The 10844-nt window shown below is 56.3% G+C and overlaps 1 protein-coding gene across 1 annotated transcript; it reads left to right on the top strand.

Annotated features, from left to right (window-relative positions):
* Nucleotides 1–2190: 2190 nt before the first annotated feature.
* On the top strand, nt 2191–10064 carry LOC107051372 (coiled-coil domain-containing protein 81-like). The gene is made up of 8 exons (XM_040656770.1): nt 2191–2241; nt 2458–2520; nt 2953–3100; nt 3309–3565; nt 3751–3836; nt 4046–4137; nt 4656–4758; nt 5081–10064. Exons 1-8 carry the CDS (start codon nt 2191–2193, stop codon nt 5487–5489), a joined length of 1209 nt encoding a protein of 402 aa, XP_040512704.1. The 3' UTR covers nt 5490–10064.
* Nucleotides 10065–10844: the final 780 nt, after the last annotated feature.

Raw genomic sequence — 10844 nt, 5'->3', positions numbered from 1 at the left:
TGAACCTGAAGTACTCAGCCAATGAGGAACCAATTATGGGAGAAAGAAGTAAGCGTCGATAACAGGGAGTAAAAATGGAAGGCTGTTTTCTGTGTGCTCTCCTGCTTGCAGGAGGCCTGCCATTGCAGTTGTGCAGAGATTCCGCTTCATGAGAGATACCGTCCTGATAAATTATTTGTAATTGCCTATTTCCAAGGTGGCAAGCACACCCCCTTCAGGGCACATCTCATCCCACCGTTAGTCAGTCCTTGTAAGAAGCAACACGGCAAATCCACCTGAAAAACACAGCCCTTCCATTGAGTAACAAAGAAAGCACTCTGCCCTTGCTCCTGACCCTCGTCCCTGCCCCCACCTGCCCTCACAGTACAGCCACCTTCTCTTGAGCAGGGTAAAGAGCAGTGAGAATTCATACTTGGTTATCCTGGCACAAAGAGTTTGTGGGCCACAAAGAGAAATCCCTGCATTCCAGAAAACAGAGACAAAAAGAGACAGTCGGAGGAGTGCCTAATAAAGATGTGACGATGTTCTCAGCTGCGGCTGCTGTTGCTGGATACAAGCAACCACACGAGGGAGGCTGAGCACGCTCTCCTGTCTCTATCCCAATCCAGGAAACACACAGAAGAGCTCAGTGCTCTCTTGCTTTCATTTCCTTCCATGAGCCATTTTAAAATGCACGTTGTTCTAGGCCGGCACAAGCTCTAGGGCCTAAAGCCACAGCCTGAGTGGCCGGCACAGCCCCGGGGCCTAAAGCCACAAGAGGAGAGGCTGGCACCCTGCCCCAGGGCCTAAAGCCTCAGCCAGGGAGGCTTCCACTGGTCCATGGGGCTTAAAGCCAAAAGCCACAGCCTGAGAGGCCTATACCAGCCCAGGACCTAAAGCCATAGGCATGACAGGCCAGCACTGACCCAGGTAGCCTAAAACCCCACCCTGAGCCTGAGAGGCCAGCACCAGCCCAAGGCCTAAAGCTAAAGCCACAGGCAGAGAGGACTGGCACCAGCAGCAAGGCCTAAAGCCACAGCCACAGAGGCCACCAGCGGTCCTTGGGCCAAAAGCCACAGAGAAGCCGGCATCGGCCCCGGGACTTGAAGCCACAGCCACATCCAGTGAGGCCGGCACCGGCCCCGGGGCCTAGAGCCCTGAATGTCAGTGGGTGCCATTTGTTCTGCACAAAGGAGTTCAGTTCCACTCCTTTGCTTCATCCGCACTTCCGTGTCAGACGGCAGTTGGTCAGAGTGCCCCTCTGCTGCCATCATGGAATGCCATCACTGCATGGCAACAACACGGAACGGAGCATTGGTGGGAAGGTTCAGCCTCCCTGAAACGCAGGCTCCGTGTAAAATAACTGCAATTGAGCATTTCATAGGCGGATGTGCATTTTTCTCTTCCAAACTGTATTGTGAGTCAAATTGAGTCCCATGGCCAAGCTGCTCTTCAGGGTATCACGCTTCCTTTGAAACATCTCCTGCTCTTAGAAAAAGTAGAAGCTCCCTTCAGAAGGAAAGCAGAGAATAGACGTCTGCTGCCGAGCTCCCTGGAAATGTTGCTTCTCTCTCCCACCTTCTCGAGGCGTTCAGCTGACCATCTCTAAGAGGGCATGGGTGTTCCAGGGGTGTCTTCTGCCTGAAAAGCATCTGGCCGAACTCAGGGCTAACGTGGAACCCAAGGCCAAGCACCAGCCCTGGGCCGAGTCAAGGCAGCGAAACCCGCCCCGTGGTCTTCATGGAGCTCAAAGGCCAGCCTGCCCTCGGTGCCCAAAGGGAGTAAGTGAGCGCTGCAGCCACCAAGCTCCCGATCAGCCAAATGACTGAAGTTTAGGAGCGAGGGGCCCACGACCACCACCTCTGGTGTGGTGCTGCTGGCACACAAGGGGTCCAGGTGTGGGGAGTGCCAACCAGCAAGGCGCAGAGCTGGGCTCGTGCCGTGTCAGGGCGGGCAGCAGGCTGCTGTGCCAGCGCTTGTCATAATGGGCAACTGACAGCATTGGCCGCTTGCCGCTGTGTCGTCGTGGCGACGTCTATGACACGGCCAGCCAGGAGGGGTCTGAAGGCGGTGCCCAGTGGTGGCCCCTGCATCCTGAAGGAGCATCGGGCAGAGAGCAGATGCATCTGGAAGGGATGAGCTCCCACGTGGCTGTTGCCAATGCGGGGCGTCCTGCTGCGGTGAAGCGGGCCAAGATCCAATTCTGGGAGGATGGCCCCGCGACACAGCGTGACTACAGAATGCCAGAGGTCACCGCCAAAGGTACGCGGGTCCACTGCCAGCACAGGAGCAGAGCTGCCAGCAAGTCCTGGCACTGAGCGGGAGAGCCAGCACGGGGACCATCTCAGGGCTGTCTCCCTTTGGGGCTGGGGACAGTGAGGACACTTTCCATCTGCCACCTCCCTCCCGCTGCGAGGCAGTAGGAGCGCCGGGAAGCGGCAGAAGCAGAGTGTGACCCGCTTTTCCTCTGCCCTCCAGAGCGAGTTGCCTGTCTGGGATGCGGTGGCCGTCTACGTCCAGGAGCAGCTCCTGCTACGCAAGGTGGGTCGGCCAAGTCTTCCTGCTTGTCTGCTTGGAGGGGTGGGGAGTCCCCTCGCCTTGGGCCACAGAATGCAAGCAGGGAACTCAGCCCCCAAATCCCTGTCAAGTACCAGCGGGCCTCCCGCATGCGTGGTATGACTTGTGGTATGTGGTGTGGTGTGCTGGGGCTGACCCCAGTCTCTGGAAACCTCTGGCTTCCACGAGGCTGCTTCTGCCTTGACTGCTGTGCTGTGTTGTGGGAGGGCAAAGGGAGGAAGGGAGAGGACCGGGCAGCTCCTTGCTAACAACTCTCCCACGGCCCTGGCCTGGCCTGGGCTTCTGAACAGTGGGAGAGGGCACAGCAGGACTCGAAGCACAGTCCCCGCACAGGGCAACCTTCAGCTCTTCCTCCAGCCTTAACCCTTCGGCCCTTCCCTTCTCTTTTACACGCAGGGGGTCCGAATTCCCACCTTCGGTTCCTTCAGCATCGTCTCCGAACGGATTGAGGCTGAGGATGGAGCCATGACTCTGCAGTGGCCTGCGTTTTGCCTGGCCAGGAACCTTGCGGGCATCCACAACCTGATGGAGAGCTACCCACCAGGTAGGAGGGGGCTTCAACCCTTTCCTGGCTGCACAGATGGGACAAAGGGGGCTATCGCCTCCATTCTCAAAAGCAAACCACCCCCTGCACAGAGACCGTCCAAAGAGGGCGTTGTCCTGGGCGGTGACTGCAATGAGCAGCACTTGGGAAGCACCGGTGGAAGAGCCGCTGCGTGACAGACTCTGACACTCTGGTGTGACTTTTCCAGGCCATAAGGAGGTGCAGCCCCTCAAGTACACTGAGGTGGCCGCGGCCGCATCTGTGACCTGGCAGACTGGGAAGGCCTGCATATTTGGCACCACGTCCCTCGTTTCCCACTGCCTGAGGAAGGGGGAGAACATTGCCTTTGTCCTGAAGGACATAGGAGTGCTCCTCATCGAGGGAACGAGAGTTCAGATGAAGTTCTACTACGACTTCCTCGAGAGGATCAGCGGGAAAGAGAACCTAGAGAAAGTTGTTTTCAAGGTGAGCTTTTGGCTTCTCCATGGCCCTTGTGCTGCCTGCACGTGGCTCACCAGGAGCTGGCCAGCTGCCCGGGCCGTGCAAGTGCTGTGGTGCTGTCAGCTCTCCGGCCTTGGGCTCCTCCAGCACTCTCCAGTGCCTCATCTGTGACAAGGACGTCTCACATCCTCCCTGTTCCTGCCCTGCAGGTGCCCCGGCTGCGGGACATGGTGGTGTCCCGGGTGGCAGCTGTAGCCTCCCTGACGTCCTGTGGCCGAGTCATCGTCTTTCCCAGGTGAGTATGTTTGTGGCTGCAGCCCCTGCTTGATGCAGCTGCTCAGCTCTCCTGCAGCAACGTTTGCTCCTTGTGACCATGGGCGTCCTGCCATGGGAACCCAGGCAAAAATAGGTGATGTGACCGTCTGCCTGTGAGCAGGTGATCCCAGCGAGCAGAAAGGGCAGCTGGAGCCGTGGCTCACACCGTGTCTTCTCCTTTTGTAACAGGTTTCGACGGGAGTTTGTACCCAAACCACCACCCAGGACAGCCCGCAAGGCCTGCCATGTCCCATTGCCACCTCTTGACCAGGGCAAGAAAGGTAAAGCAGCTGCCAGCTCCTCTCCATCCTACACGCATCCAACTGTGCGATGGGAAAATCCTCAGCCCACGATCATCCAAAGGCTCTGACTTGTGAAACCATTCACGGCCAGCTCGGCACTGCCTCTCCTCCTGACCACACGTTGTCCTCATGAAGTCTAAGACGCTGGGTGCGATGTTCCCACAGTGCCCCCATCCCTGGCTATGGCAAGAGCTGGGGGGGTCCTAGGCCCAGTCCTCCTCCCAGGAAACGAGCTCCCAAAAGAGACTGCCACCTCACTCGCACCACCCAGCTCCTCTTTCCCAAAGCAAATGCCACTCAGGCAGCCCCAAAACAGAGCTGCGCCCCGGAGAGGAGGAGCTGGGCACGAGACACAGAGGGCCCGCGGTCTCTGGGGATCGCATCTGCGAGGGGAGCAGAGCGGCCCTCTCGGGTGCTTTGGGACAGGCCTGCGTGTCACCGGGCCAGCAGGTTCACAGTCATCCCCCTCTGACGAGATCTCTCCTTCCCAATTCCAGAGGAACTTCCTGAATTGCCACCCCTCCCCAGCTGGATCCGCGTTACCTTTGTAGTGAAAAAACAGCCTGAGAAGGAAACAAGCGATGTCAAGAAGGCGGCCAGGTGAGACTGCAGGCTCAGGGTTGGGATCTGCACGGGGTGTTTCCCTGAGCCGGCAAGGGCCCATTCCCCAAGCCCAGGCAGTCACTGTTCAGGGCCGGCCAGCAGTGCTGAATGCAGCACGTGGAGGGGTGGGATGGGGCTGCCGGGAGCCCCCATTTCACACGGCTGGCCCCTCTCCAGCCCTCAAGAGAGCGCCAGCGCGCCCCGAGAGCTGCGCGTGGGGAAGGCTGCGTTGCAGCCCAGGGTCCTGGCTCGGGGTTGCATTATACGGCCCCAAAGCCATCACCCACTCAGGCAGACCCCTCCCGCTGTGTCCTTTCAGTCAGCTGCCAGCGGTCCCGGGGGCGTCTTCTGCCAAAAAGCAGCCTCAGAAAAAAAAGAAGGGAAAATGCTCTACCAAAAGCAAGGCGGCAGAGATGGCTCCAGCAGAGGCAGCGCAACCTCCAAGTGGCAAAGAAGAAGAACACGGCGCGGTGAAAGCCCCCGCTGGAGGAGGAGTGCCGCAAAAGGCACAGGCCAAGCTCAGAAAGCACCGTGGAGCCCCAGCCCTGCAACAAACACCACTGGCAGCCCTATGGTCCTCGAGCTCTGAGACCAGCCTGCCCGAGGAGCGCACCTACAGCGCCTCTGCTGCGGTGCCACTGATGCACAGGAGGACCAGATCTCTGCAGAGTCAGCCACCAAAGACCAAAGCGGGGCTCCCCAGGCGGGGGATGTCCTGTCCACGCTGACCAGGGCATGGGGTGCCCAGGAGAAGCAGAGCTCCACCTGAGGCTGCCAAACAGGTGTGCGATTCCTCTCTGTGCCATTCCTGGGGGCCTGTCTGCACCCTTCTTTGGTTTTGGCTCCAAGTTTGCTTTCGGAGGCACTTCTTGCCATAAGACTCTGACTTGGCTAGGAGATGACAGGTGGGTGTGGCAATCAGCATCACTTGGTGGACAATTTTACATTTGAAAGCATTTCTTTGCAGCTCTTTGCCTTTGGAAAAGAGTGCTGAGGAGTGTTTACTTGAGGAAGGTGTGGGCTGTGACCAAAAACTCCAGCTTGGTATAGGAGAACTGAGGGAACAACGCCATCGTATCCTGCGAAAAACAGGATGCAGGTGGGCACCTCCCTGCTCCCTCCTATCTGCTGGCAAGGCGCGGGAGATGGGGACAAAGGAGTTTCTGCTGAGATCCCAAAGCCACAAGCCGCCACTCCAAAGAGAGCTGACCGTTGTCGTCAACTGAACAACGACCCCTGATGACCCATCACTACTGTAGATCGACGTCTGAGCTACGAACCACGCTGGACCTGTGGTGGTGACTGTCTCTCTCTTGCTTCCTACAAAGACGGCTTGCTTTTATTTGCTATATTTTCTATCGCCCGTCTTCCCTTCCCCATCTCCCTAAACAACTTGGGTTTGTAATAAAGCGGACGGGCTAACATTTAACCCGTGGTGTCTTAAGCTCTCTGTCAGGTGTACATAGAATAAAAGAACCTCCTCTCGCTCTGATAATGGGAGCGAGACAGTGCCGTCTCTTTGAAGAAAAGCAGAGGTAGAGGGACAATGGAGACTCTTCCTTCCAAGACCCCTTGGCTCTGACAGACAAGGTGGCTACACTCCTTGGAGCCTTGGGATCTCGAGCTCCTCATTTTCCAGTGTCACGCTCTCTTCTGGTGGCACGCAGAGCACACCAAAGCCCACGAATAGGCAGCGTTTGAAAGGCATAGCTATGCGTGAGGCCCAAGAGTTTCCTTCCAACTCGCTGCTCCTTTAGATCCCTGGTGGGAAGAGAAGGGCTTTCTGGGAGGCGCTGGCATAGCTTAGGAGCAAAACACTGCAGCTGGGCAACTAGTAGGGAAGGGAGAAAGAGAGGCAGAGAGATGGCTGCCCCCCCTTGGCCGGAGAGCCGTGTGTGGGAAAGGCTGTGTCACAGCCACGGATCCTGGCTCAGGGCTGCAACACGTGCCTCTTCTGAGCACTGCTGTCGTGAGCATTGTTCCAAGAACAACGTGGGGTTACCAGGAACATTTCAGAAGCAAGGAGGAGAAGGCCAGAGGCCTGGAAACACGACCTGTGGAGGAGCTGCCCTGAGCAACCGAGCGCTGAACATCTAGCACTGAACACTCACTCGTCAAGAGCAGCTGCTTCGGACCGGCCTGGCCAGAACCGCAGCAAGCGATCTCAAGGCACGAGAGAAAAGACCTCCAAGATCATCCAGCCCAACCATCCACCTACCACCACTATTTCCCACTGCACCATGTCCCTCAGTAGCACATCTAAACATTTCCTGAACATGTCCAGGAACTGCTGACTGCGGTCTCTCCCTGGGCAGCCCATCGCAGTGAGAAGAAATTTTTCCTAACGTCCAGCCTGAAACACCTCTTGTTGCTTTCAAGGTTCTTTCATTTCTTCACAAAGTTGGTGACAATCATCGTCTGGGAGGATGTGAACCTAAGGAGGTCCAATAAGGTCAAGTGCAGCGTGTTGCGCCTGGGTTGGGGCAATCCCAGATACACGTATAGACTGGGAGAAGAACTCCTTGCGAGCAGCCCTGCTGAGAAGGACTTGGGAGTCCTGGTGGACCAAAAACTTTGCCTGAGCCAGCAGTGAGCACCTGCAGCCCGTTCTGGGTTGCATGAAATGAGGGGTGTCCAGCAGGGCGAGGGAAATAACTGTCCCTCTCTACTCTGCCCTTGCAAGGCCCCATTCAGTCTGGAGAAGAGAAGGTTCTGGGGACACCTGATAGTGGCCTCCCAGTAATTAAAGGCCGCTGACAATTAAGTAATTGTAATTAACTTACAAGCAGGAGGGAAATCAGCTATTTCCATGGGTAGATCACAACAGAACAAAGGGGAAGAGTTTTGAGCAATGGGAGTGGAGATTTAGCTTAGCTATCAGAGAGAAAGTTTCCACTGAGAGGGTGTTGAGGTGCTGCAACAGGCTGCCCAGAGAGGCTGTGGATGCCCCATCCCTGGAGGTGTTGAAGGCCAGGTTGGATGGGGCCCTGGGCAGCCTGGTCTAGCTCCTTGATCTGAGCGGTTGGCAACCCTCTCCACAGGCAGGGGAAACTGGAACTCGATGATCTTTGAGGTCCCTTCCAACCCAGGCCAGTCCTATGATCACACGATTCTGATTCTAAGGTTGTGTGTCTCCTGCTGTTGGGATGCTAACAAACAGAACTGATAGGTCCAGTGTACAAACTGGAAAGTTTTCCAGAGCATGCAGCACAGCAGGCGCCAAGTAAGAAGCATGGCCGTATCCTGTCTTTCCTGCTGGTACAGGTCATGGTCTTCAGGATGTCAACTGGCAGGAAGCTGTTCTAGGACAGCAATCATAGGAAAAAACAGGTTGGAAAAGGAAGTGATGAAGAGAATGTTCACAGATGTTCAGAGGATTTTTGCTGTATACAAAGGCTCCTCCAAAAGCAAGGCCTCCTACTTATTCCCAGGGAAACTACAACAAAGAGCAAAACAACAACACTATTTGATAGAGCAAATTCTCAGCTACCAAACGCTGTTTCTCAGCACGGTCACCGCCTCTAGCTTTGCATTTTCACCCGCTCGTAAAAATCTGCACCAGCGGGGGTGACCCACTGTCACTGTCACTACTGATGGAACGCACCACTCACTGCCTCCCTGTGCTCACATCCGCTGTTTGATCTCCACCAATGTTCAGCAAGGGTCGGTGAATGTCACCGGGTGCCCTGTATTCCTTTGACTTCTGCGGTGTGCAGGTTTGATTGGGCAGGACCAGCTCGATCGGCAGATCCCCGAGCATTGACTGGCCATGGTGGCTTTTGCTACGTGTGCATCCCAACGCCTGAATGTCTCAGCACCCATTGCTCTCGGTGCAGTTGTTAGCAGGCCATTGTATTGCTAGATTTTCACAGAGGCTGTGCATGAGAGGCGATGTGATATACCCACTTCGATGCCGCTGCTCTTTGACCCAGGTGGTGAGGAGATTGTTTTGGAAATGAGTCCCGTTGTCTGACTCAGTTCTTTCTGGGGTGCCGTGTTGCCACAGGACTTGCTTTGCAAGGTCCAAGATAGTATTTCAAGCAGTGACATTGGGCAGGGATATGTTTCCAGCCAAGCAGTGGTTGTTTCCATCACTGGAGTTTGTGGGAGTTGGTGGGAGCTGGTAGGAGTTGGTGGGAGTGTGATACAGTCCACCTGCCAGGCCTCCCTATACTTACAGTCCAACCAGAAAGGTCAGCACCGGCCCCAGGACCCAAAAATACAGGCATAGCCTGAGAGGCCAACACCAGCCAAGGGGCCTAAAGCCACAAGAAGAGAGGTCAGCACCGACCCCAGGGCCTAAAGCCACAGGCCGAGGTGCCTAAACCAACCCTTGGGCCTGAAGCCACAAGAAGAGAGGTCAGCACCGACCCCAGGGCCTAAAGCCACAGGCCGAGGTGCCTAAACCAACCCTTGGGCCTGAAGCCACAGGCAGGCGGGCCTGCCCTGGCACCACGGCCTAAAGGCTCATCCCCAGCCGGAGAGGCCGGCACCAGCTCTGGGCCTAAGGCCACAGCCAGAGCCAGACAGGCCGGCGCTACCCTACGGGCTTAAAGGCAGAGTCACGGCCCGAGAGGCCGGCACCAGCTCCAGGGACGAAAGCCACAGACACATCCAGTGAGTCCAGCACCAGCCCTGGGGCCTAAAGCCTATGCCACATAGGGCGGCTCCGGCTCCGGGGCCTTAAGGCACAGCTCGACATACTGGCACTGGCCATGGGGGCTACAGGACAGCCCAAAGGGCCAGCACCTGCCCTGGGGCCTGAAGCCACTGCCAGAGAGGCCAGCACCAGCCCCATGGCATGAAGCCCCTCTCATCAAGGCCAACATTGGCCCTGGGGCCTGAAGTCACAGCCCAAAAGGCTGAAAGCAGTCCTAGAATCATATCGAAGGATCATAGGATGGCCTGGGTTGAAAAGGACCACAATGATCATCCAGTTTCAACCCCCTGCTGTGGGCAGGGTTGCCAACCGCAAGACCAGCTGCCCAGAGCCACATCCAGCCTTGTGGAGAGCCTGTACACAGAGTGGCTACGTGACAAGGGCCACAATGGAATGCCACTCGTGAAACAATAAAAGAAAGTATGTAACTAGAGGCAAGGACGGCTACTCGGGTAGATGGAAAACAGGATGCATATCTACAGCAATGAAGAAACAGTAACCGCAAGGCTAACCACAAAGGTCAAGATGAAGTAATGCATAATCCGCCAATCCTGAGCTATGCTTTTGCAATATGTATAAGCTCATTACCTACTGTATAAATACAATACCAATGTGCCTAATAAATGAGACCTGTTGATCATGATAGCTTGAGACTCGTCTCCCGCGGTTATTTTCCGACAAATGGTGACCCCGACGTGATACAGACCGGGGAACTTTGGCTGCCACGAACGGAGACTGCGTTGGGTTCGGGTCCCGCAGCTAGACGGACGGCGAAAGAGTGAAATATTGGACTCCGCGCCTTGGGCGACCACAGCGGTGGGCTCAACCGATACGTGCTGCCGAAGCTTGGGGGGCTGCAACAGCGCTGACGTAGGTAAGGATGGACAGGCAAGCAGCATATGATTTATTCACTGCCTTTCTGAGAAAGAGGCAATTCCGGGGGGTAGACTTAGAGAAGGAGCTCCCTGCCCTGCTGAGTCATGCAGTATCACACGGGTTTTTTGCTAACCCTCACTTAGTGCACACGCTAGATGAGTGGCGACGGTATGGGGATAAGCTTTGGGAGTTGGTGTTGGAAGATGACAGGGTAGCAAAAAGGATGAGCAAGTTGTGGAAGGCAGTGCATAACGAGTTGTTGATGGGTCAGGCGGAGAAGAGGGCTGCGCAGGGAGCGCAGGCAGCTCAAGAAAAGAACAAAGATTATGGGTTGATCTGGGATAACACTCCAAACCCCCCCTCCTTTCGCATGGTTATGCTACCCGCTGCTCCCCCCGCATCCGCAAATGGAGTGCAGGCTCAGTCAACCGCAGAGCCTGTGGAGGCACCCCCGCGTCGGGTCTTAGGGCCATCAGCATTAGATGGTTCCGGGTCGGTTCCCGGTGCCGAGTCTGACCTTGCGGAGGCTATAGCCAGGGAGAGACGG

The sequence above is a fragment of the Gallus gallus genome (assembly GCF_016699485.2).
Source record: "Gallus gallus isolate bGalGal1 chromosome 32 unlocalized genomic scaffold, bGalGal1.mat.broiler.GRCg7b 32_unloc2, whole genome shotgun sequence".
Taxonomy (NCBI): Eukaryota; Metazoa; Chordata; class Aves; order Galliformes; family Phasianidae; genus Gallus; species Gallus gallus.
This window is presented reverse-complemented; position numbering and strand designations above follow the sequence as displayed.

What these genes read in the sequence shown, in the direction of transcription:
- LOC107051372 (XM_040656770.1), top strand. Translation starts at nt 2,191, where the DNA reads ATGGCCCCGCGACACAGCGTGACTACAGAATGCCAGAGGTCACCGCCA. An exon ending in TCTTGACCAGGGCAAGAAAG is followed by an intron (nt 4,138 to 4,655) that starts GTAAAGCAGCTG and finishes TCCCAATTCCAG; the next exon opens with AGGAACTTCCTGAATTGCCA. An exon ending in GATGTCAAGAAGGCGGCCAG is followed by an intron (nt 4,759 to 5,080) that starts GTGAGACTGCAG and finishes GTGTCCTTTCAG; the next exon opens with TCAGCTGCCAGCGGTCCCGG.